This window comes from Dipodomys merriami, unplaced genomic scaffold (genome assembly GCF_024711535.1).
Source record: "Dipodomys merriami isolate MVZ:Mamm:240054 unplaced genomic scaffold, mDipMer1.0.p SCAF_45, whole genome shotgun sequence".
NCBI lineage: Eukaryota > Metazoa > Chordata > Mammalia > Rodentia > Heteromyidae > Dipodomys > Dipodomys merriami.
In genome coordinates, this window is record NW_027206013.1 from 6,597,087 (window position 1) to 6,623,053 (window position 25,967).

The 25,967-nt window shown below is 50.1% G+C and overlaps 1 protein-coding gene and 1 long non-coding RNA gene across 5 annotated transcripts; one reads left to right on the plus strand and one right to left on the minus strand.

Moving 5' to 3' along the window:
• The first annotated feature begins 1,177 nt into the window (after window positions 1-1,177).
• Gal3st1 (galactose-3-O-sulfotransferase 1) lies at window positions 1,178-25,966 on the plus strand. Of its 4 annotated transcripts, XM_069994536.1 has the most exons (4): window positions 17,142-17,185; window positions 17,573-17,694; window positions 22,938-23,077; window positions 24,535-25,966. In XM_069994536.1, exons 3-4 carry the CDS (start codon window positions 22,947-22,949, stop codon window positions 25,682-25,684), a joined length of 1,281 nt encoding a protein of 426 aa, XP_069850637.1. In that variant the 5' UTR covers window positions 17,142-17,185; window positions 17,573-17,694; window positions 22,938-22,946; the 3' UTR covers window positions 25,685-25,966. The 4 variants fall into 4 exon arrangements, with proteins under 4 accessions (XP_069850636.1, XP_069850638.1, XP_069850634.1 ...); XM_069994535.1 differs by lacking the exons at window positions 17,142-17,185; window positions 17,573-17,694 and adding an exon at window positions 1,178-1,256; XM_069994537.1 differs by lacking the exons at window positions 17,142-17,185; window positions 17,573-17,694 and adding an exon at window positions 1,317-1,420.
• On the minus strand, window positions 10,717-15,639 carry LOC138808373 (uncharacterized). The gene is made up of 3 exons (XR_011366458.1): window positions 15,333-15,639; window positions 12,323-13,996; window positions 10,717-11,323 (listed from the first exon to the last, which is right to left on the minus strand). It is a non-coding gene; the product is annotated as an uncharacterized lncRNA (long non-coding RNA).
• Window position 25,967: the final 1 nt, after the last annotated feature.

The window sequence follows — 25,967 nt, forward strand, 5'->3', positions numbered from 1 at the left end:
GGGACCCTTGGCGAGGGGACTTCTGAGCTGAGTGCAGTTAGAGTAGGGCTGGGCTGGGGAGATTGGGCTTAGTGGCCCTACCTTTCCTCAATCTATGCACCTGAGCGCCAGCCTCTGCCTGTTACATGCTGGCTCCCTAGGTGGGGAAGGCTGCAGGAGGAAGACAGCTTGGCAGGCTCAGGGAGCAGACAACCCAGCTGCCACCAGCTGTGAGCGGACTGCGTGGCACCCATTCTGGCATGTCCATAGCTGTGGTGGTACTGGAGGGGGGCTGTCTGGAGTCAGGAACAGAGAGAACGGAACCACTGCTTACAACCCCAGGGCAAGAGTCAGGCCTGCACTGCCTGGGTTTGGGTATATCCCTGGGCCACAAGATCAGGACCTGGACCATCAGATACAGAAAAATGCCTGGCGGCTATGTTGATGTGGAATTTTCCTCCTTCCAGAGTTGTGCAGAAATGGCAGGGGCAGTGAGGGCTCAGACATGGGCCTTTGCTCTACTGGTGGCCAGTTGGTTTTGAGCTGCCCACAACACACCTGAGAATTCCTGATTTGGTGAGCAGTAGGCCCCATCCTTGGTGAAGGAAAGGAAGATGGGGACCTAAATGCGTCACCCACATACAGTGGCCCTGCCCTCGACACTGGTGGGCACTTTGGACAGGAGTGGGCAGTTGAGACCTCCAAGTCCCCTTCAAGGCCCCTTTGAGGCTGAACCTCTCACTTGGGTTCGGTGATACTGATGTCTCCCACCCCTGCGCCCACCTGCCATCCTTCCCCAGGAAGCTCCAATACTCCCCACAACCAGATCTGGGGCTCCTTCCCCCAGCTCCACCCTTGTGCCCCCTCCCAACCCCGGCTGGGCCCAAGGACTTGCTACAGGACAATGGTCCCCTTGGCGGGTCCCAGACAAACGGGCCTTGTTGGGCAGGCGGCGGGGGCGCTGTGCAGTGCCCAGGGTCTCTGAATGCGGCTACTGTGCCTCCCCGGCAGACGCGCTGAGGCCGGGATGGGGCGGGGAGGGGGCTGGGCCCGGGGCGCCCATTGGCCGGGGCACCGCCTGGGGGGGGGCGGGGGCCGGGCCAGGCTCGTGGCCGCACCTGGCCAGGAGCGGGCGCAGCGGGCAGCAGCAGGCGCTGCGGGGCGGGCGGCTGGCCGGCAGGGCCGGGGTATGGACCAGGCCTGGCGGAGCGCAGGGCCCCGGTGGGGGCGGCCCAGGCCGAGTCAGCCACGCTGAAGCCCAGGAGGACCGGGCCAAGGTACGTCCCGGGTCCGGCACCCACCCGTGTGCCCTGCCTCAGTCTACTCCCGGAGGGCCCCGCCCACTTAGCTCCTGTCACCAAACTGAGACCACACGCGTGTCCGCGGAAGGGGATGGGGGCGCACTTCGCTACTCCCGGGGCCGGGGGCCCTGGTGGCTCAGGTGGGTGCTCACTTAGATCCTGGGGTCCCCACCCACACACCCTGGTCCCCAATCCCTAAAAGGTGGGATGGGTGGGGCTGGCAAAAAGTCTGATTACTGGGCTGGGCAGGCTCTGTGAGTTCATTAATAATTAATCCTCTCTGAAGCGGTTCCCCGAGGCCGACTGGAGGAGGAGGAGGAGGGGCAGGATCTCCCCCTACCTTCCCCAGACGGGGCTGTCCTAGCAGAGACTGGGAACCAGGGTACCCAGCAAAGCCGGCTGCTCAGAGAAGGTCCTGATGCTTGTCCTGCAAGTGGGGGCAAGGGGGAGAGGGAAGGTCACCGAGGAGAGACTCCTTGAAATTCCACAGTTCCCATGAAAATCCCACAGATTCCAGCCTAAACCAGTGCCCAGCCAAGGGCTTCTGAGTTTGGTCCACTTGCTCTGCTCGGTGCCAGCCTAGCATTCTGGTAACACCACAGGATGCGACTGTGGTCCCTTCCCAGCTGCCCGGAGCAGCAAGGGTCCTCTCTCTCTCTCTCTCTCTCCCTCCCTCTCTCTCTCTCTCTCTCTCTCTCTCTCTCTCCCCCCCCCCCAGCAGCAAGGGTCCTCTCTCTCTCTCTCTCTCTCTCTCTCTCTCTCTCTCTCTCTCTCTCACACACACACACACACACACACACACACATCTGGCTGCTGTAACCTACACTAGAGGGAGGGAGGGAGAGAGGGAAGCAGACTGTCATCTGATCCCCAAGTTGCCATGGTGACAGGTCCTATGGAAATCCTTGAGAGGAAAGAGGTGACCGGAGTGGATGGTTCTGGAAGTGGATGGTTCAACTTCTACCTGAGGCCTGGGGGGGGGGGGGGGGGGGGGGCGGGGCGGTGAGGCTTATTCCAGGCCTTTCTGGAAGCCCAGGAAGGTAAGCCTGGACCAGTGCAGCCCCAAAGCTACTCTTCACCTTACCCTGCAGGGAATATTGCTACGTCTCCCTTTTATCTAGGGGGAGAAACTGAGGCCAGGGACATAGAGGATTTGTCTAAGATCCTATAGTTCAGAAGTGGCTGAACTGACTCCAAATCACAGGCATCTCCTCTGAGCCTCCACCCCAGAAACCCCAGCTCTATCCAGGCCATTTCTGCCCCACTGGGGTCTCATCAGCATTTTTAGATCTACTTGGGCTGCCCCTAACTCCCCAGTTCAAGACCCCCTCCCCTTTGCTTCCCTGGCTCCCAGCTCTGCCTGACACTTGGGGGGTGGCAAGCTCTTCCCCTGGGAGCAGAGACAACAGAGCCCTGTTCCCAGCTGCCACCTCGGGCTGCTGCTGCTTCATCCCCTGCCTTAAAGGAAGCTCGTGGGGACAAAGAAGGCCTGCTTTTCCTGCATCCCTTACAGAGATCTGTGTCTTCTTGTCACCAAGCAAGGGAGGAGTGTGTCCCCTCCAGCCCCTCCTGCTGGCCTCCGAGGCCCTGTGTGTGTGTGTGTGTGTGCTGCCTGGTGAAGGAGGCAATGATTAACCTGGGAGAATGATGCATACATGGAATTCTGGGTGTGGCACAGCCTTGTGAAAGGCTTGCTTTACTTTGACTAGGTGAGGAATATGGATGAACCCACCTTACACTAGGAGCCAGACGGGGCTCCAGCCAGAGAAGGATGGAGCAGAGAGCCCCAAATCACTAGAGTGGGAGACTACTAGAATGGGCAGGGGAGGGATGGTGGGAGGGAGTATCCCCAGGAGTCAGACACCTGCTTTCCCACATGCCAACTCTGGGGCACAGAGAAGGAGAGCCTGACATCCTGGGCAAGGCCATCCTGACGATGCATTTGTGTTGTCTGGTGTAGAATATGAGGGTGGGGGACACATGGGAGCTATGGGTCCTTGATGGGGAGAGTGGCCATGCAGGCTTTTGCTTCCCTTGCCAGGTGACATCTAGAAGGACTATGGTCAGGTGCCAATGGTTCACGCCTATAATCCTAGCTACTCAAGAGGTTGAGATCTGAGGATCATGGTTCAAAACTAGTTTGGGCAGACAAAGCCAAAAGACTTTTATCTCCAATTAATTAGCAAAAAGCCAGAAGTTGAGGGAGTGGCTTTAGTGGTAGAGTTGGTAGCCTTAAGGGGAAGATTACTACTACTACTACTACTAATAATAATAATAAATAGCTAAAAGTTTTTAAATTAAAAAAATTGAGAGTCTAAGGGTATGAGATGTTTGCAGAATGTCTAAAGAACAGTGGGAAGCCAAAGATTTGTTGGCTCACACCTATAATCCTAGCTACTCAACAGGCTGAGATATGAGAATGGTGGTTCAAAGCTGGAAATGTGACTTAGTGGTAGAGTGCTTGCCTAGCATGCATGAAGCTCTACATTTGATTCCTCAGTACAACATAAACAGGAAAAGTCAGAAATGGCAGTGTGGCTCAAGTGGTAGAGTGCTAGCCTTGAGCAAAAGAAGTTCAGGGATAGAACCAAGGCTCTGAGTTCAAGCCCCAGGATGGGCAAAAAAAAAAAGGAGAAAAGCTAGCTCCAGGCAGGAAAATCTGTGAGACTCTATCTTCAGTTAACTACCAAAACTGGAGATGAAGCTGTGGCTCAAGTGATAGAGCAATAGCCTTGTGCTCAGACCCTGAGTTCAAGCCCCAGGACTGGTATACACACACACACACACACACACACACACACACACACACACACACACACACACACACACACACACACACACACACACAGTTATGAGATCCTACCTCAGTAGAAAAAGTTGGTATTGCCAGGTGCCAGTGGCACACACCTGTAATCCTAGCTACTCAGGAGTCTGAGATCTCAGAATAGCCATTCAAAGTCAGGCAAAAAAGACCCCTGAGACTCATCTCCAATTAACCACTCAAAAACTGGAAGTGGAACTGTGGCTCAAAGTGGTAGAGTACTATCCTTGAACAAAAAAGCTCAAAGACAATGCTTAGGCCCTGAGCTCAAGCCCCATGACCAACCCAAAAGAAAGAAAGAAAGAAAAAGTTGGTGTGGCATACATGTCTGTCATCCTAGCTTCAGTGAGAAATATAAATACGGTGATCAAGTAAGTCCTAACTGGCCAAGTAGAAAGTGAAATTTTAATCTCAGAACTCACCAGAACAACAAAGGGTTTGAGGCATGACTCCAGCAGCAGAAAAACTGCCTAGCAAAGACAAAGCCCTGAGTTCAGATTCCAATATTGAAAAAAGAAGGGGGGGAGGGGGACGTGAGGAAGGAAAGGAATGATTTTGTCCAACAAGACCATGTAGCAGAAAGAGTTCTGAGCTTCCTCCCAAGTTCTGGCTTTGGCTTTGCCATTCAGTCCCTCCTCCACAGTTTCCTGGACTTCAGTTCCCCCATCCCTCACATGTCCTATGGGGTCAGCAGCAGCTGACCCTGGCAGGGTTTACGGAGATGGTGGGCGTGTGGCTGCCTTTGAAGCAGCAGAGGTAGGTGGCACTCCCAGACTCAAAAGTGCCTTGGATGCATGAGTGAACTTTGCTTTCTTAGCAGCCGGGCTTCGCACCGCGTGCCATCCACGCCTCCAGCCCAAGGGCCAGAGGAACACAGCGTGAGGAAGCTTCCAGAACCTTGCTAGTCACAGCCTCTCCCAACTGCACCCTCAGCTGAGCACAGGCAGCTCAGAATGTGACCTTAGTTAGCTCTTCCTTCTCTAGCCAGCCTGGACCTTTCAAAATGGAAATAGCTTTCAATTACATGCGTATTTCTCCCAGAAGAATCCAGAATTTTCCATAGCACTTTCTTCTGTAATATTTATTATGGTAGATGTGCAGTTATATAATTGTTGACTTTATAATTATTCTTAATTATAATAATTAAGTATATATAATAAGTATTATAATAAATATTATAATAAGTATTATAATAATTATGTAATTACTAATGACAGAATGGTTAGATGTTGATATTAATTGCATACTATGTATTGAATAGTCATATTCTCTCTATATGTAATCAGAATATGTTGTTAGTAAATGGCCCTATTCCCCAGGGAAGTGTGTATCATTTTTTGTGTGTGGGTACTGGACCTTGAACTCAGGGCCTCTTACTCAGCTTGCTTGCTCACAACTGACACTCTACCACTTGGGAAAAGCCCCCAGCCCTGCTTTTGGCTGGTTATTTGGAGGTAGAATTTGCGGACTTTTCTTCTTTGGCTGGCTTCAAACTGGTTCTCTAGATCTCAGCCTCCTGAGTAACTAAGATTACAGATGTGAGCCACTAGTCCACCAGTGCCCAGCTAGATATCTTCTTGGGACTTGTTCCCTAAGAACCGACACCTTATAAATTTGCCCTTTAAGCATAGTAGGGAGCCTTGCCTTTTTATATTTTCTTTTTTTTGTCAGTCGTGGGGCTTGAACTCTGGGCCTGGGCACTGTCCCTGAGCTCTTCAGCTCAAGGCTAGTGCTCTACCACGTGAGGTTCTGTGCCACTTCAAGTTTTCTGGTCTCATGGACTTTCCTGCCCAGGCTGGCTTTGAACCAAATCAAATCTCATCTTCCTGAGTAGCTAGGATTACAGGTGTGAGCCACTGGGGCCTAGCTGAGCCTTGCCTTTTATATTTTGTTTATTTGCCAGTATTGACATTTGAACTCAAGGTTTGTTCAGTTTGCTTGCTAAGCAGACACTCTATCACTTGTGTGAGCCATACCCTCAATTCAGCTTTTTTTGTTGATATGGGTCTTGAACTCTGGGCCTGGGGCTGTCCCTCAGCTCTTCAGCTCAAGGCGAGCACTCTACCGCTTGAGCCACAGCACCACTCCTGGTTTTCTGGCAGTTAATTGTAGATAAGAGTCTCATGGACTTTCCTGCCTGGGCGGACTTTGAACCACAATCCTCATATCTCAGCCTCCTGAGTAGCTAGGATTACAGGCGTGAGCCACAGGTGCCCAGCTCAATCCAGCTTTTTACTGGCTAATTTTTCCTTTTCTTTTTTAAGATTTGTTTGCCTAGACTGGCTTCAGACGATGATCCTCTGGTACTCAGCCTCCTGAGTGGCTAGGATTACAGACATGAGCCACCAGTGCCTGGCTAGAAAATCTTTGTGTTCCACCTTCCACTTCTTCCCCTAGCAGGAATTCTAGGCAAGCTCCTTACTATTGAGATTGTGAAATCTCAAAAACATTTTGCCCAGGTTGGTCTAGAACTGTGATCCTCACACTCTCAGTCTCACAAGTAGTAAGGAATACAGGTATGAGCCACCACGGCCTAGCTTCTCTTGCTGCTGTACTCTTTCAACCTCTTCCAGATGTCGCCATGATTCTCCCAGGGACACCTTCCTCCCCTGCCTTCTCTTCGAGAGTTCTGTTCCTTTCTGTGAATGCTATGCCTGTCCTGTGGATGCAGCAGTCAGGGATAGTTCTTGGCAGACCAATGATTGTACAGAATGTGACGCAGCTGGTGGCTTCAAGTCCCTGTTTTTCCTGTGCGTGGGGGACTCCATCCTACCCTGTGCTTACAAGTGCAGTCTTCTTTTCCTTCCTCATATTTCCTTGTTGACTGCAGCTGTTCCTGTGACTCTCATTTCTACCTTTGTGCCTACAGTGCCCAACCTGCCTTGTCTTTTTCTTCTCTTTTCATTTTTTGTTGTTGTTTTGTTGGTTGTGGGGCTGAACTCTGAGCCTGGGTGCTGTCCCTCAGCTCTTCAGCTCAAGGCTAGCACTCTACTACTTGAGCCACAGTGCCACTTCCAGTTTTCTGGTGGTTATTTGGAGATCAGATCTCAGCCTCCTGAGTAGCTAGGATGACAAGTGTGAGCCACTGGTGCCTGGCTCATTTTTGCTTTGGTTTTTGGTGCCAGTATTGGGGCTTAAACTCATGGACTGAGCTTTTGTGCTCAAGGCTAGCACTCTATTTCAGCCACAGTTCTAGTAGTTTTTTTGTTTGTTTGTTTTTTCGGTGGTTTATTGAGGATAAGAGTACCATAGACTTTTCTGCCAGGCTGGCTTCAAACTGTAATCCTCAGACCTCAGCCTCCTGAGTAGTTAGGATGACAAGTGTGAGCCATCATCAGTGGCTGGCTTCCCACTGTTCTTTAGACATTCTATGAGGGCTGGGAAGGTGGTTCAGTGGTAGAGCGCTTGCCTTACATGCATGAGGCCCTGGGTTCGATTCCTCAGCACCACATAAGCAAAAAGAAAAAAGCCAGAAGTGGCACTGTGGCTCAAGTGGTAGAGTGCTAGCCTTGAGGTGAAGATCTGAGGGACAGCGCCCAGGCCCAGAGATCAGGCCCCACAACCAGACCCCCCCCCCAAAAATTTATTCTATTAACATCTTACACCCTTAGACTCTCAACTTTTCTAATGTTTTTTATTTTTTAGATTTTATTAATATTCATTATTGTATCTTTAATATAACAATATAAATATAAACATTTTAATATAATAATTTTATAATATAGCTATAAAACCCTATTATTGGGCCTGGGAAGGTGGCTCGGTGGTAGAGTGCTTGCCTTGCATGCATGAGGCCCTGGGTTTGATTCCTCAGCACCAAATAAGCAGAAAAAAGCAGCAAGTGGCACTGGCTCAAGTGGTAGAGCACTAGCCTTGAGCTGAAGAGCTGAGGGATAACACTCAGGCCCAGAGTTCAAGCCCCATGACCGACAATAAAGAAAGAAAGAAAGAAAGAAAGAGCTAAGGGACGGTGCCAAGGCTCAGAGTTCAGCCCCCACAACTGACCAAATAAAAAATAAAAAATAAATACACTATTATTAACTTTTTCCCCTCAAGGCTAGTGCTTTAACTACTTGATATGCAGCTCCATTTCTGGCTTTTTGATGGTTTATTGGAGATAAAGAGTACTACAGACTTTCCTGCCTGGTCTGGTTTTTTTTTTTTTTTTTTTTTTTTTTATGGATCATGAGTCTCAAACTCTGGGCACTGTCCCTGAGCTCTTTAGCTCAAGGCTAGCTAGCACTTTACCACTTGAGCCACAACACCACTTCCAGTTTTCTGTTATTCATTTAGAGATAAGAGTCCACAGATTTTCGTGCCCAGGCTAGCTTTGAACTGTGATCCTTAGATCTCAGTCTCCTGAGTAGCGAAGATTATAGACGTGAGCCACCAGTGCCTGCCTGCTAGTTGTTTTAGAGATGGAGTTTCTCAGACTTTTCTACCCATGCTGGCCTTGAACTGTAATCCTCTGGATCTCAATCTCTTAAGTAGCTAGAATTTCAAGCACGTGCCACATATGCCTGCCTTTCCCACAGCCCTTAAAATATTATATATATAAGCTGGGCGCTGGTGATTCATGCCTATAATCCTAGCTACTCAGGAGGCTGAGATCTGAGGATTGCGGTTCAAAGCCAGCCCGGGCAGGAAAGTCTGTGAGACTCTTATCTCCAATAAACCACTAGAAAACTGGAAGTGGCGCTGTAGCTCAAGTGGTAGAGCACTCGCCTTGAACTGAAGAGCACAGGGGACAGTGCCCAATCCCAGAGTTCAAGCCCCATGACCAACCAAAACATATATATATATATATATATATATTATATACATATAATATTTATATACATATACTATTTTGTTGTTCTTACTAAGATGTTGTACAGAGGGGTTATCATTTCATAGGTCAGATAATGAGTACATTTCTTTTTGGGACAGTGTCACCCCTTTGTTTGCTTTCCTCCAATTTTCCCCTCTGTCCCTGCCCATCATCCTCCAACCCTTTTTAAGTAGGAATTCCATACCTTTGACCTGGCTAGTCTTGAACTCATGAAGCTCTTTCAAGTAGCTGGGGTTACAGGTTATGCTTCTATGCTCCTTTTCTGTTTTCTGAGTTTTGTGGTTTTTTCAGTGAGCCTGTACTGCTTTTTATCACACACACACACACACACACACACACACACACATACACACACACACACACACATACACACACACACACACACACACACACACACACACACACACACACAGGGAATGGGGGAGAGGGACAGCCAAACACAGTAGACCTCATTCGCTGGTCCACTCTGCCCATGACCCTGCAGAGCCTGAGTGCCATCCCCACCCCTCTGCGGTAAACGGGACCAAAGAAAGAGATCTGAGACTACGAGGACACACACGTGGCTCCAAAGCACAGTCCTGCTGTTTGGTGTCTGTCCTGCCCTGACTCACCCCTGTAAAGCTGTCTATAAACTAGCTCAGCTCAGGAGGCAGAAAGGCCCAGTGAGGGTTGGAAAAAATAAAATTCCATGGCATATCCCGATTGTGATTATTATGACACTAGGAGCTCTGCCTGCCCTGTGCCACTTTTAGCTGTAGTATTCAATACGTGTCTAGGGAGCGCTGTGAAGGATACAGGGACTCCCTTTTGTATCGGTGGGTCAGGCCTTCTGCCAACTCTTCAAAGGATCGGGAGTCATGGTATATGACCCGAGGATAGAGGTGTACTAGAACACAGAAACCAGTCTGGTTTATCAACATTGGTGAGACGCACGGGGTTAATCCGGTGTTACACGCCCACCATCCCCCCGTCCATGGGTGTCAGGTATTTGTCGGTAATGACCGGAACCTTTTTTGTGTGAGCACAGAGCTGGCTCTTTTTGGGGGGAGGAGTGCCAAGACATAGTCCTTGTCCTGATACCTCAGCTAGAGTCAGCTTGGTACCCTGTCGTCCCCAAGGGCATGAGTCAGAATAGTTGTAGGTACCATTGTAAGCTGTGCCTTCATAATAAGGGGGGGTCTCAGAAAGGCAGAGCCAACAGGACCAGGTGAGGTCACTTTTGATAGAGTTGAGGGCAGAATAGGCTCCCTCGTTTAAATTGTATAAAGGGGGCGTTAGAGGCAGACTTGGGTTAGGGGTGACTTGTGGGTGGGTGTGGTTGGGCGTTTGGTTTATGGAAAGGGGCCTCTTTTCCAGGGTAGGGTTGGGTCCTAGGAGACTGGGACCTGCACTCTGCACCTGGAGGCGGATCACCACAAGCCCGCCATCATCGTAGCCCCAATAGTTTGTGCACAGCCTGATTCCCCAGGTGAATCCAGTCACCCAGCCCAAGTTAGGCCTCTGTCCCTTGGTGGTAAACTTTATAGTAAGCTTTACGCACCACCGGTAACACCCTGAGTCGGCGCACTTTCCATTTCCTTCATCATATGGAGGGCCAACTTTGTGCCCCCAGGTATATCTGATACCTTTTGTTGTCCTACTGGCCCTTTTGACTGTAATATAGTCCCAAGAGGAGGAAGGATTCCAGTAGGTGTCCCCACTGGTTTTACACCCCCAGGCTGTACAAAAATAATTTTTTCTCCTCCACATTTGTATGTGAGAGAGGGGTCCCGGTGGTTGCCGGGTCGGGCATAGACAGGGTAGCCTTGGTTGACAGCCTCTCCATGTAAGGCATCACCCCGATTAGAAACAGGTATGTAGAAGCTTGGTGTGAGGTCGGGCCACCATGTCCAGAGGGGGGCTATGTTAGAGACAGACCATATGACGCCCCCTTGTTTATTTATCACTTGCCAAGTCTGGTTATAGGGAGAGTGTGAGTTTGTGCCCACCAGGGGGTGGACTTTTTGTCCCTCTGCTGTTTTTAAGATTATAGCAACAAGGAATATTAAACCGTTTTTATGAGTCTTATCTTGAGAGGGTTTTGAGTGCACTGCACCTTCCATTTTGGAATGGCTCTGCGGGGTCCTTTTCGTCTCCAGGCGGTGCACGCTTGACGTGGGAGGCCTGGATTCAGGGGGCAATCCCGTCTACCTTTAGCGCAGTGGGTGTGGTCAGCAGCACAGTGTACGGACCTTTTTACTGTGGCTCGAGGGTCTTGGATTGGTGCTTCCTCAGGTACACCTCGTCGCCAATCTGGAAAGGGTGTGGAACGGTGAAGCTCCCCGCACTGTAGGCAGCGGCCAAGGGTTTTCACACCTGCCTCTGGATGAGTTGCAGAGCTCGCAGCCGTGCCTGTAAACGTTGGGTATTTGCAAAAGAATCAATGGCCGGGTCAAGGAAGTCCGCTATGGGAGGGGATATATAGGATTTTATAGGGGGGTCAGTCCATGGCTTGCTGGAGTATTTTGAGCTCTAAACAGGGCCATGGGAAGGAGTTGGACCCAGTCTTTAGTGCCAGTTTCTAGGGCTAATTTAGTTAGGGTCTCTTTGATTGTTCTATTCATCCGCTCTACCTGTCCTAAACTTTGGGGGTCTATAAGCACAATGTAATATTTAATCTATCCCCAATAACTTGGCCACCATCTGACTTACCTGGGAGACGAAAGCAGGGCCATTATCTGACCCTATTACCTTAGGGAGCCTGAATCGAGGAAAAATCTCTTTTAGAATCTTTTTAACTACTACTTGTGCAGTCTCTTGTTTTGTGGGGAATGCTTTTGTCCAGCCGGCGAAGGTATCTACAAAGACTAGGAGATATTTAGCTCCATACTTGCCAGGCCTGATTTCGGTGAAATCGACTTCCCAATTGGTGCCGGGTCATTCTCCTCTTATTCTGACCCCAGCGGGTGCTTGGAATCGGCCTGCATTAACCTTGGTGCAGGGAACACAAGAGTCTATAACCTGTTTAATTATGCCCGATAGATCTGGAATGTAATGAAACTGCTCCTCTCTCTGTAAAAGAGTCTCCAGCTTTTTGTAACCCAAGTGGGTCCACCTGTGCAGGTAGGTGACCAGCCTCCTTGCATCCTTTCGGGGCGACATAGTCCTATTTTTATATTCCCAAGTCCCGGCCGAGTTATTAAAGGTTGTCTTTAGCTTTTTGGCCATTTTTAGGTCCTGATCTGAATACTGGAATAGAGGCTGTTAGCTTGGCTGTCGTTCTCGGGTTGTGGCCAAGGCAAGGGTTTGGTTTTGCAAGGCCACCGTCTTAGCAGTTTTATCTGCCATCCTGTTTTTTACCACTACAGGGTCTTTTCCCACTTGGTGACCCAGACAATGGATGATGCTCACCTTCTTAGGTAGGAAGAGGGCTTGTAGGAGGTCTAGGATCTCTTTTTTTGTTTTTAATGTCCTTTCCCGCTGAGGTCAACAGGCCTTGCCTCCGATAAATCTCTCCATGGACATGCGCGTAGCAAATGCATACCGGCTGTCTGTATAAATGTTAACTTTTTTCCCTTGGGCCTTGGTCAACGCCTGCGTCAGGGCGATGAGTTCGGCCCTCTGCGCTGAAGTTCCAGGCTCTAGAGCCGATGCCCAGATGACTGTAGTCCCATCCACTACTGCTGCTCCCGCTTTCCGCTCACCGTTATGTAGGAAACTGCTCCCGTCCGTATACCAGGTGTTTTCAGCATCTGGTAGGGGTTGGCCGGTTAAGTCCTCATGGGTCCTGTGCACTTCTGCCAAGATTTGATGACAATCATGTTTGATGGAGAGGTGGGGGTCTGAGTCCAGAAGTAGAGTTGCTGGGTTGAGAGAGAGCGCGGCCCCGAACTGAATTCGGTCGGGATTTAACAGCATTGTTTGGTAATGGGTGATCCGAGCATTTGAAAGCCAACAGTCAGGGGGCTGATGAATAACTGTCTCTATGGCATGGGGGGCCGTCACCGTTAAGGGCTGCCCCAAGGTTAGCTTATCAGAGTCTTTTACCAACACGGCCACAGCTGCAATGATACGAAGACATGGGGGCCATCCAGCCGCCACACTGTCCAGTTTTTGTTTTTTTTTTTTTTTGAAAAATAGGCCACCGGTACAGTTTTCCTCCTGTGGCCCCCTGCACCAGGGATGTCTTAGAACTCAGGGGACCTCCTGATTGGGTTAGCACCGAGTATTGTGCACCAGTGTCAACTAGGAAAGTTACTGGTTGGCCCCCCCACTTGAAGGGTTACCCGGGGCTGGGGGGGTGGCTCCTGGCCCTGACTGTCCTAATCTTCATCCTGTAGGGACAATACTTGTGCTGGTCTTTGGGGTCCTCTTATCTGCCCCCTTTTCTTTGGGCAGTTCCTGACCCAGTGTCCTGTTTCCCTGCAGTATGCACACTGGTCACGGCTCACCAGAGGTTTCTTTCCATCCCCCAGGTTTCTATCTAACCTAGCCTCTGTCTCTTCTGGCTGTCGCACTACGGTGGCCAAGATCTTACTTAACTCTTTGGTACGTTTCTTGTCTCGCTTGTCCTCTCTATCCTCCTGCAACTTACATAATCTTTCTTCTTTTTCTTCCTGGGTTTCTCTCTTAGTAAAACTTTTCTCTGCTTCCTTGACCAAATCCTGCAAAGTATACTCCTGAAGCCCCTCCAACTGCTGTAACTTAGTCTGAATATCTGGGGCTGATTGTCCGATAAAGGACATGATAACATCGGACTGTCTCTCTGCAGCAGAAGGGTCAAAGGGCATATACATACGATATCCTTCCATTAGCCTTTCTAAAAATCCTGCCGGAGTCTCCTCAGCTCCCTGTATTATTGCACGTACCTTGGCCAAATTGGTGGGGCGCCTTCCGCCCCTTTGAGACCCGCCAACAGAACCTGGTGATAAAGATGGAGCCGCTCCCTACCAGCAACAGTGTTGAAGTCCCAGTTAGGGTGGGTCAATGGGAGCACTTCATCGATCTCATTAGGCAACTGCGTCGGTCTGCCATCTTCTCCTGGAACATTTTTGCGAGCCTCTAGGAACACTCGCTGCCATCCCTCTGTAGTAAGGAGGGCCTGTAAGAGCTGCTGACAGTCGTCCCAGGTGGGCTGGTGGGTTAGCAAGATGGATTTAATCAAGCCCGTCAGGGCTTGAGGGTCTTGGGAAAAGGGTGGGTTATGGGTTTTCCAATTATATAAGTCTGAAGCAGAAAAAGGCCAATACTGAACTTGGCCGGCCACTGTCCGGAGAGGAAAGGCATGGGCTGTCCAGACCCCTTGCTCTCTCTGCCCCAATCGCGATGGAGGCGCAGACTGCCGGGAGGTGGCCAGGGCGCCCTAGGCGCTGATGGCACCTGTGGCCCCGCCTCTGGCTCAGTGGAGTCGGGGGAGGGAACAGGTGGGGTAAGGGAGCCCCCTTGTGGCCCTCCTTGTTCTTCTACTGGAGCAGGCTGGGGATAAGGCGGTGGAGGATCTGGCATTTGTGGGGAATCTAGCAATAATAAGTCCGTCTGGTTATCAGACAGAACAGGGGGAGTCGAAGAGGAGGGGGAAGAGTCCTTCGTTCTAAACTCAGACAATTCCTTTAGGGGGTAAAGGGAGGATGAGGATAAGGGAGGGGGAAGGGGAACAAGGGGAGTGGGAGAGGGTGGAAGGGCTGGAAGGGAAACGGGCGAATGGGAGAAAAAAGGCTTAATCCACTTGGGGGGGGTCTTGGGCAAGATTTTCCCAAGTAACTATATAGGGGACCTGATCAGGGTGTCCGTGAGGGCCGGGCTGGAAAACTCGAGCCTTCACCTGTAAAAGAACGTCAAGATTGAAAGAGCCCTCCTTAGGCCACCCCACATTAAGAGTGGGCCATTCGGAGGAACAGAAAGTAATCCACTTCTTTTTCTGGGCTTCCAACGATAGGTTGTGGGCCTGGGCTGAGACTTCTTTCCAGTGATCTAAAGTCAGGCTTAAGGGGGTTGTTAGTTGTTGTCCCATATTTTTTAACGGCCACAAGACAGACAACAAAGATGATCAACGCTAAACAGAATCAGACGAGACTAGACAAACGCCACGTGGTGCCCGAGTGAGTACCGATGAGGAAAGATACTACAGATGGGAGTGGCCGGCAGTGCCTAACCTCCCCAGAACAGAGAGACACTCGGATCTCCTCCTTCCTCCAGACGACCCTGGAGCAGGACTCCAGGGCGGGACCAGGGTACTGGCCACGTCTGCTTTTCCCTCTGGCCCAAATACAGATTCAGACGACCCTGGAGCAGGGCTCCAGGGCGGGACTAGGATACTGGGCATGTCTGTTTTTCCCTCTAGTCCAAATACAGATTTGGATCCCAGAACATAAAACGAAAACGACAAACACGAAAGACACGAAACGTTAGAGCTCTGTCTTACCTCCAACTGGCCTTGGAATTTGGGTCTGGGGGGCCGTATCCCGGACGAGCCCCCAACTGAAAGACCCTAGACTCACTGGGATACTTTCTTCAATGGGAGGGCACCCCAGGAACCAAGACTCCAATCCAGCAGATGCAACAAGCAAGAGGAGTTTATTTGGCGTTTGTGCAAACAGACTCTCTGTCCAGGGCAGACAGGGAGCCCCGAGCAGCGGTTACAGGCACTTTTAAAGGCAAAAAACCACAGGATTAGCATAAGACACCGGGCGCCCTGGGATTGGCTCAATTTAAAAATCATCATATATGCCAGCAATCATTTTGTTGCGCAGGAAGTCTTGTAACACTCATCATAAACTGGTTGGGTCTCTAGGGGGAGGTTATTCTGGAGGGGAGTTCACATAGTTACAGGTTTGGGATTGGTTGACATCTGACCTAGTTTGCTGGACTCTCCAGATGGTCCTTATCTTGGGTCCCTATGGGGAATTTCCAAACAGGAATTTAGAAGAGCATACTCTTTGTTGTTTTATCTTTAACCACAGACCTTGTCCTAAGGCCGGTATCTGGTCTCTAAAAATTTTTAACTTATTTCTGGGAGGGGAAGGGTCAGTGTTTGCGTAAGCAGGTTTACAGAAGCAAAATTAGCAGTTAGCATATTGTAAAATGGACATAGCTCTAATTTTAATCATCTTTCAATCCTGCACCCCTCCTTTGCTTATGTAAAGACAAGAGATAATTACTGTGCTCTAGGAAAGCCTCCCAGGCCCCGGTGTGCCCAGCTTGTCTTGGTTCTCCCTGCAAATGTGGGCTGCACCTGGCACCTTGATCGCCTCTTAAATCCCAAAGTCTGGCAGATCTGCACTGGGACTGGCTTGGTGTGTTTTTCACTCATGGAATGACTTTGATTTTTCTGTGCTCTGTTTCTTCCCCTGAGGAGTTGTGCTGGGGGGGTGGGAGGGGAGTGGGGGACTTGGTGCATGAAGGGAGAGTTGGGGCTGGCCAGGCACTGACAGGAGACTGGGGATCCTGTCCTGGGCACTCTGCAGGGCTTTGCAGTTGTTGTGTCCTTGACGCAAGGACGCCTAGAACTTTGCTGAATCTTTTGCATAAAAGAGCTGCCTGGCTACTGGAGGAGGGAGGGAGGCAGAGAGAGAGAGAGAGAGAGAGAGAGAGAGAGAGAGAGAGAGAGAGAGAGAGAGAGAGAGAGAGAGAGAGAGAGAGAGAGAGAGAAGAGAAAGCACTTAGTTTGGAATCACTGTCTTATAGAGTATTAGAGGAAAGGTGACATCAATCAAGACACTTTATACTTTTAAATGGGTTTGTTGAGTGGTAACACCTTTGTACAACTACTTAAAGTTAAAAATATATATAATTTTAAAAATGACTGATAAAGGAACATCCTCCCTCCCTCTAAATATTTATTTATTTACTAAACACTTCTTGAAGCTGGCACAAGCCAGATTATAAGGGGTGCTATTCCAAGGAGCTCTCAGATTGTGAGAGTGATGGGTATGAAAACAGATCAGTTTGAGAGAGAGAAAGAAAGAGAAGGAGAAAGAGAGAGGGAGAGAGAGAGAGAGAGTATGCGAGAGAGATATGGAAGGGGTGGGGTGGGCTCTGTCCAAGGCTGTTGGTGTACAAGAGAAGGTCAGAGGCCAAATCACCCCCTGGCGGGGTTCTGGGGTGCTCCCCGGGGGAGCTCGCATGCACCTTCACGGCTGCTGTGGGAGGGACCTGGCCGGCCTGCCGCCAGTGTCATTGGAGCAGTCCTGTCTCTAGGTGACTGCACAGAAGCCTGGCTGTGGAAGCGACATGGTTCAGTCTGGGAAAGGCAAGGGGTGGCAGTCATTGCCCAAGGTGAGTGAGTCCCCTGTGTCCTTGCTTGGGGGGAGCAGGTGTGTGATGGGGACGCTGTGGGCCCAAAGGGCTACTATTAACATCCTGGGCTGGGTGTCCTTGAGTGCTGGATATTGGGAATGGCAGTGACGGTGGACCCACTTCTCCCTCAGCCCCTGAGGATCTTCGCTATCTGAGGATAAAGACTTACTGCTACTTTACCTTCACTGAAGGAGTCCTGTGTGCCCAGAGTGGGTGGAGGGGAGTGGGGTGCTGACAAAGGAACGGTCTGTCCTGAGGGTATTCCTTTGTCTCCACTATGGACAGAGGAGGCAGGAGACCCAAGTTCTAGTCCTGTCTCTGCAGCTGCTGTGCTGTGACTTTGAACATGCCCTTGTCCTCTCTGAGGCTCAGCCTTCCTGTCTCCCTGCCTCTCTGTCTCTCCATCTGGAGACCTTGAGATTCGGACTGTGCTGAGATGATTCCTGGACTTTTGGCTTGAGATAGGACCAATGCTGGGACCTTGAGAGGTCAGTAATAATGGCAGCAAGTATGGTATTGGTGATAGAGGATGGCAGGCCATGTTGGGCAGATATCTGCTGTGTGCCAGCCTTGTGCCAGGCATGTTCCTGTGAGAAGGGGAAAGTCGGTGTTATTATTTTGGAGGAATGATTGAGGTACAGAGAGGGGTACACTGTATGCCTAGGACATACAATAAGGTTAAAAAAAAAGGAAGGAAGGAAGGAAGCTGGAATTAACTTGCTCAATATGGACATATGCATGCATGTATTGTACCTGTACTGAGGCTTGAACTCAGGGCCTAGAACTGTTGTTTGACTTTTTCTACTCAAGGCTGCCACTCTACCGTATGAGTGTCGCTCAACCCCACTTTCCACTTTTGGCTGGTATTTTTCTGCCCGGGCTGGCTTTGAACTGCTATCCTCAGCCTCCTGTGTAAGTAGGATTAATGGCAGTTTTGACACATCAGTGCCTGGCTTTATTTGTTTTTGAGGCCAAATCTTACCATGTATCCCATCCTCCTCCTGCCTCAGCCTTTTAAGCACTGGGATTATGGATATGTATGATCAATGCCTGCCTTCAGAAATAGGGTTTAACCCAGATGCCCCACCACAGATGAATGGATCCAAAAATTGTGGTATCTATACACAATGGAATATTATGCAGCCATTAGAAATGACAAAATAATGGCATTTGCAGGGAAATGGATGGAGCTAGAAGGAATCATGTTGAGCGAGGTAAGCCAAGAACGAAGAGACAAACGGTACATGGTCTCCCTGATAAATGGATGCTAAATCCAAAATGTTAGGTGATATGACAAAACTAACAGGACTTAAGAAACAAAGAACTCCCACTCATCTGGTTGAACCACTACTAAATATCCCCATGCTGCTGATCACATATATGGTGTATAACATGTGAACACCGTTATATGTTACAGACTGTGATAGACAATTTGCTCCAGGAAAGTTAGAATGAACTTGTGACTTTAAATGAGCATCATTATTCCACAATACTGTGAAATTCGGGAAATTATGTAATCACTTAATCATAATAATAATAAAAAAAGAACCTCGGGGAAGGGAGGGAGGGAGGGGATGGTAGGGGGAAAACAATGGAGGGGGTAACAATGTTCAAGAGGAAGTGTACTCATTACCTCACTCATGTAACTGTAACCCTCTGTATAGTATCTTTACAATAAAAAAAAAAAAAAAAAGAAATAGGGTTTAGGGGCTGGGAAGGTGGCTCAGTGGTAGAGTGCTTGCCTTGCATGCATGAGCCCCCTGGGTTCGATTCCTCAGCACCACATAAGCAAAAAGAAAAAAACCTGGAAGTGGCGCTGTGGCTCAAGAGGTAGAGCGCTAGCCTTGAGCTGAAGAGCTGAGGGACAGCACCCAGGCCCAGAGTTCAGGACCCATGACCGGACCAAAAAAAAAAAAAAAGAAATAGGGTTTAAACATAAGACTGTAGCCTCAAAGTTCTGTCTCTGGCTGAGTGCTGGTGGCTCACAGCTGTAATCCTAGCTACTCAGGAGGCTGAGATCCAGAAGACTGAGGTCCGAAATGAGCCTAGGGAAGAAAAATTTGTGAGAGGACTTCATTTCCAGTTAACCACTAGCAAGATGCTGGACGGAAAATCTTAACGCAAGTGGCAGAGCACCAACTGTGAGCAAGTGAGCTGAGCAAAAGTCCAAGGCATCTTGAGTTCAAACCCTAGCACTGGCACCAAAAAAAAAGGAAGAAAGAAAGGAAAGAAAAAGAAAGGAAGGAAAGAAAGAAAAAAGAGAAAGAAAGGTGTACTCGGAGGTTTTCACACTGGCTGAGGCTTGGAGGCTGGAGTGGGTGAGTGGTTGGGCGGGTGAGTGGAAGGGGGCTGTGGGGGCGGGGCCTGCCCTGGGCGGGGCCAGGTGACATCTGATTGGCAGATGACGTGCTGGTCTGCCCCCTGCTGTAGCTCCTCCACCCGTGATTTCCACTGGAAATCCTTGGTGAGTGAGGGGAGCTGCGGAGGGCAGGATGGGCCCTTGGAGGAAGGTCAGCCACAGGAATCTTAATCCCTCCCCCATTTTACACTCAGAGAAACTGAGGCCCAGGACTCTACTCAGTCTTCTGGGCTGCAGCTCTGCTTCTTGCTGGGTCTCTGGGGCACCGGGGCTGGCTGACAGGGGCAGGGCCTGGGGCCGGGTTTGTGTTTGGCAGTTGCTCCCTGTCCATAGTCAGCAGCCCAGCCTCAGCTACCAGTTAGTTACCTCCTCTGACCTCTATGTCCAGAGGCTCCTGAGGGGTTTACCTAGCATGCAGGAGACCTTGGGTTCAATCCTCAGTGCGGCAACAGGAAAATGAGCGCGCCGCACACACAACACACACACACACACACACACTAAATACTGTGTGTTGCTGGGCCAGAAGGTGGTTGTTTGTATTTTTTCTTTCTTTCTTTCTTTTTCTTTTCTTTTTCTTTTTTTTTCTTTCTTTTTTTTTTTTTTTTTTTTTTTGCCGATCGTAGGGCTTGAACTCTGGGCCTGGGCACTGTCCCTGAGCCTCTTTTTGAGTAGTTATTGGAGATAAGAGTCTCATGGACTTTCCTGCCTGAGTTGGCTTCAAACTGTCATCCTCATATCTCATTCTCCTGCGTAGCTAGGACCAAGAGACTCTTATTTTCAATTAACCACCAAAAGAAGCCAGAATTGGAGCTATGACTCAAATAGTAGAACATTAGCCCTGACTCAGGAACAGCACCCAAATGCTGAGTTCAAGCCCCAGGGCTGGCATAAAAATAAATAAAGCAACCATTATAAAAAAAAATGTATGATTTAGAAAACTGGGGCTGGTGTAGGGCTCAGTGATAGAGTGCTTTCCTAGCATCCCCGAGACCCTGGGTTCTAGTCCTACCACTGCAAAAATAAACAAGTAATAAATAATAAAAATAAATTTAAAAAATAGAAAATGGCTAGCAAGGCAGAGGATAGTACTAGTGAAAAGCTGTTTTCCTAATCAAAAAAAAAATCTTAAATCCAAAGTGTTCCAAAATCTGAAACTTCTTTTTGTCTCAGCCTTTCTATGTCTTTACCTACATATGTATATGAGCTGGGGGGAGCGATGCATATTGTTCTAGAACTTTTCTGTCTCTGTCTTCCCTATCTCTGACTCGGTCTGTCTCTTTCTCTGTCTCTGTCTCTGTCTCTCTCTCTCTCTTTTCAGAGAAAGGAATTGAACCCAGGTCTTTGCACATGTTAGGCAAGCCAGTATTTCATAGTGTGTTACCAGTTTGCTTTTCTCTTTCAGTGATAACAAGATTTGAGCTCTGGATTTACCACTTGAGCCACACACCCTGATCTTTTACTTATTTTTCAAATAGAATTTTGACTTTATGCCACAGCCAGCCTGGCAAAAAAATGTTTTGCAAGATTATTTCCAAATCTCATACAGCTAGTAAAACCAACTCAGGCCACTGCACCTAGCTTTGTTGTTGAGGTTTTGTGCCAATACTGGGACTAGAACTCAGGATCTTGTTTTCGTACTCATCATTTTTACTCATGGCTGGAGCTTTTCCACATGAACCACACTTCCACTTTCAGCTTTTTACTGCTTAATTGAGATAAGAGCCATGAAGATCTGTCTGTCCAGATTGCCTTTGAACCACATCCCTCATATCTCAGGCTTCTTAGTAGGTAGGATTAAAGGTGTGACCCACTGGTGCCCAGCTCCCATCCACCTTTTTATTAGTTGAGGTCTCCTGAAATTTTTTTTTGTCAGTCATGGGGCTCGAACTCAGGGCCTGGGCTCTGTCCCTGAGCTTTTGCACTCAAGGCTAGTGCTCTACCATTTTGAGCTACAATGCCACTTCTGGTTTTCTGGTGGTTAAGATAAGAGTATCACAGACTTTCCTGCCAGGGCTGGGTTCAAAGTGGGTCTTCAGGTCTGGATCTCAGTCTCCTGAGTAGCTAGGATTACAGGCATGAGTGAGCCTTTGGTGCCTGGCCTCTCCTGAACTTTTTACTTAAGCTAGTCTTAAACCTTGATCCTCCTGATTTCTCCCTCCTAAGTACCAGAATTACAAGAGTACAATGCAAAGCCCAGGTTTTTTTTTTAACAAATAAAAATAACTCTAGGAATAGGCCTCCATGTATATTTAATGGTACCTTGATAATAGTAACTGAGATATTCTTAAAAATATTTTTGTTAGCTGGGCACTGTTGGCTCACACCTATAGTCCTAGCTACTCCAGAGGCTAAGATGTAAGGATTGGGGTTCAAAGCCAGTCTGGGCAGGAAAGTCCATGAGACTTTTATCTCCAGTTAACCAGCAAAAAGCAGGAAGTGGAGCTGTGGTTCAAGTGGTAACCCTGAGCAGAACTTTGAGGGGTCAGGGAGCCGAGTGAGAATGTGAGGCTCTGAATTCAAGCCTGGTATTAGGGAAGGAAAAAAAGAAAAACAGGTAGTGGTGCCAGGTGCTGGTGGCACATGCCTGTGGTTACTCTCAGGAGGCTGAGATCTGAGAGTCATGGTTCGAAGCCAGCCCAATCAGAAAAGTCTGTGAGACTTTAATAAACTACTCAGAAAAAGCTGGAAGTGGTGCTGTGGCTCAAGTGGTAGAGTGCTAGCTTTGAGCAAAAGAAACTCAGGAACAACATCCAGGTCCTGGACCAGCACCCCCACCCCCACCCCCCAAAAAAAGGCAATGGCGTTAGAGACTGGAGATGTTGTTCAAAAGGTATTAAGCATATGGTCTTGAGATTAAACTCCAGTACTGTGAGAATAAAATAAAAAATAAGACAGTGAATGCATGTGTCCACACTAACCAACTAAACTTTCTTTTTTTTTTTTTTTTTTGGGTCCGGTCGTGGGGCCTGAACTCTGGGCCTGGGCGCTGTCCCTCAGCTCTTCAGCTCAAGGCTAGCGCTCTACTACTTGAGCCACAGCGCCACTTCCGGGTTTTCTTTTTGCTTATGTGGTGCTGGGGAATCGAACCCAGGGCCTCAGGCATGTAAGGCAAGCGCTCTACCACTGAGCCACCTTCCCAGCCCACCAACTAAACCTTCTGAGAACCATCCCTCAACCTTCTCCCACCTCATTTCCCCTCCTCTGAGTTGTGTCCACTGTCTCCTCTGCATCTCTGTCCCTGTATCTGTCCATGTGTTTGTCCATCTGTCTTCCAGACAGCCCTTTCTGGGCACTGAGGCTAGGCAGGTGCAACCTTGGGGAGCCTCTAGGTCCACGCCTAACTCATTCTGTGCTCTGTGCTGTACCCTCTAGGCGTCTGAGATGCCTCAGCCAAAGAAGAAACGCTGGGAGTCTATGGCCAAGGGGCTGGTGCTAGGAGCCTTGTTCACCAGCTTCCTCCTGCTGCTCTACTCCTACATGGTCCCCCCACTGCATGCTAGCCAGGCTTCCACGTGAGTGGTACGGGGGGGGGGGGTGGCGGTAGGGTGGGAGGAGGGGGTTGCCATGATGGGGTTCACAACTACTTTTCAGATGATGGAAACTGCCTCCTAGACAGCCACTCTATACCATGTTTGGCCAACAGACAGTTCCCTTCTTGGGGCAGGTGATCTGGGCCTCAGTCTGCTCATTTGTGAAGTGGGCATAGATGCACACCATGCTGTCTGTGACCCAGACTCAGAATATGATCATCAGAGACTGCTGCGCACGCGCAGGCCAAGCACTCAGCTGGCACCTAAGCCTGAATTCAAGTTGGGACGTGTGTGTGAACCTAGATCAATTCTCACCACTTGAGGATTGCAGTTCAAAGCCAGCCCAGTCAGAACAGGAGCCCTCAGTGCAGCCCTGTGCCCTTAGATAGTAGAAGAATTTAGTTTTCTATTAGAGGAAATTAACCAAGCATTTGGGGCCTAGAAAATTGCACTTATAACCACTTCCACTTTATATACTAACTTCATTTATTTTTTTTAATATAATTTTATTGTTGTTACTAAGGTGTTGTGCAGAAGGGTTCCCATTTCCCAATTCAGGTAATGCATAAATTTCTTTTTGTTTTTTTAATTAAAAAATTTTTGGAAATACCATAGTTTAAAACTCAAGGTAGTAAGCTTTTTTCAACAGATCACTTGAGTTAGCACATTCCGCTTTTCTGTTTGTTTTTACAAAGGCTCTCACATTTTTGCCCAAGTGGCCTTATGCAGCTCTTCCTTCCTTCACCTCTGGGAGCTGGCATTACAGAGCTGCCCCACCATGCCAAACACCTCACATGCCTCAAATGAATACTACCTGAAACTAAATATGACTGTGGACGTGGAGAATTAAATAAAAGCCCAGCTCCTCAGCTCAGCTCAAACTCAACCCAATACCTGCACCTCCCCATTCCACAGATCAGGACACTGAGGCCCAAGAGGCCAAATCTCAGGCTCAGGCCTGAAATACAGCCAGGGAAGCCACAATACTAGCGTCCCTGCCACCACTGCCAGCTAACAAATACGGCCTGGAGATACAGAACCCAGAGGGTGGGGTCTTCCGGGTCCCCAGAACAGCCTGGGCCAGGCTGACACAAAATCCCATCTGGCTGGGCACCCGTAATCCTAGGTACTCAGGAGGCTGAGATCTGAGGATCACCATTGGAAGCTAACCCAGCAGGAAAATCTGTGAGATTCTAAACTCCAACTATGCACCAAAAACAAAAGCTGGAAGTGGAGCTGTGGCTCCAGGGGTAGAGCAGCTAGACTTGAGGTGGGGAGGAAGGGGAGAAGCTTAGGGACAGGCCCTGAGTTCAAGCCCCAGGACTGTCTGTCTGTCTGTCTCTCACACACACAAACAGAGGGGAGGGCTGGGTACTCCAGGTCCCCAGCACAGCCTGGTCCGGGCTGACCATCCCTCCCTCCCTCTGTCCTCCCCACAGGACCCCGGACACCACCGCGATCTCCTGTTCCCCAGCTCCTGCCGACCCCCCGGCCAAGGCAGCGGCCGGCAACGCGTCGGCGGCGGCGGGGTGCGCGCCCCAGCACAACATCGTGTTCCTGAAGACGCACAAGACCGGCAGCAGCACCCTGCTCAACATCCTGTTCCGCTTCGGGGAGAAGCACGGGCTGCGCTTCGCCTTCCCCAAGGGGCGCAACGATTTCGGTTACCCGGGCTGGTTCGCGCGGGACCTGGTGCGGGGTTACGAGCCGGGGGCTTGCTTTAACATCATCGCCAACCACATGCGCTTCCAGTACGACGAGGTGCGCGCGCTGGTGCCGCCCGACGCCACCTTCATCACGGTGCTGCGCGACCCCGCGCGCCTCTTCGAGTCCTCCTTCCATTACTTCGGGGCGGTGGTGCCGCTCACCTGGACGCTGCCGGGCCCGGATAAGCTGACCTCCTTCCTGCGGGATCCCGATCGCTACTACGACCCCGCCGCCATCAACGCGCATTACCTGCGCAACCTGCTGGCCTTCGACCTGGGCCTGGACAGCGGGCTGGAGGCGGGCAGCGCGCGCGTGCCCGAGCTGCTGGCGCAGCTGGAGCGCCGCTTCCACCTGGTGCTGCTGCAGGAATACTTCGACGAGTCGCTGGTGCTGCTCAAGGACCTGCTGTGCTGGCGCCTGGAGGACGTGCTCTACTTCAAGCTCAACGCCCGCCGCCGATCGGCCGTGCCCCGGCTCTCGGGCTCCCTCTACCAGCGCGCCACGGCCTGGAACGGCCTCGACGCGCTCCTCTACCGCCATTTCAACCACAGCTTCTGGCGCCGCGTGGATGGCTTCGGGCGCCAGCGCATGGCCCGCGAGGTGGCCGCCCTGCGCCGCGCCAACGAGCGCCTGCGCCGCATCTGCATCGACGGAGGCCGCCCCGTCGACGCCACCGCCATCCAGGACGCCGCCATGCAACCCTGGCAGCCCCTGGGCGTCAAGTCCATCCTGGGCTACAACCTCAAGAAGACCATCGGCCGGCAGCACCGGCAGCTCTGCCGGCGCATGCTCACCCCCGAGCTCCAGTACCTGCAGGAGCTGGGGGCCGATCTCTGGATCACCAACTTGTGGAAACTGCTCCGGGACTTTCTACATTGGTGATGCCATTTCCCTCCCCCACCCCACCTCCCAATCCCCTCCTCCAGTTCCTCCCCTCACTTCACACTCTCTCCCCCACCACCCCGGCCCTCCTGGTGCCACCCTGGATGGACCCCAGGGTGTTGGTGGGGCCTGGGGTGTACAGACAGGGCTGACATCACTACTTGACTAATGACACCATTGTTTAAAAAACAAAAACAAAAACAAAAACAAAAACAAAAAAACCCTGGCCTTCTGTTTCCGGCTTTCCCTCCAAAGGGGAGGCTCAAGTAAAGGAATTTCATGC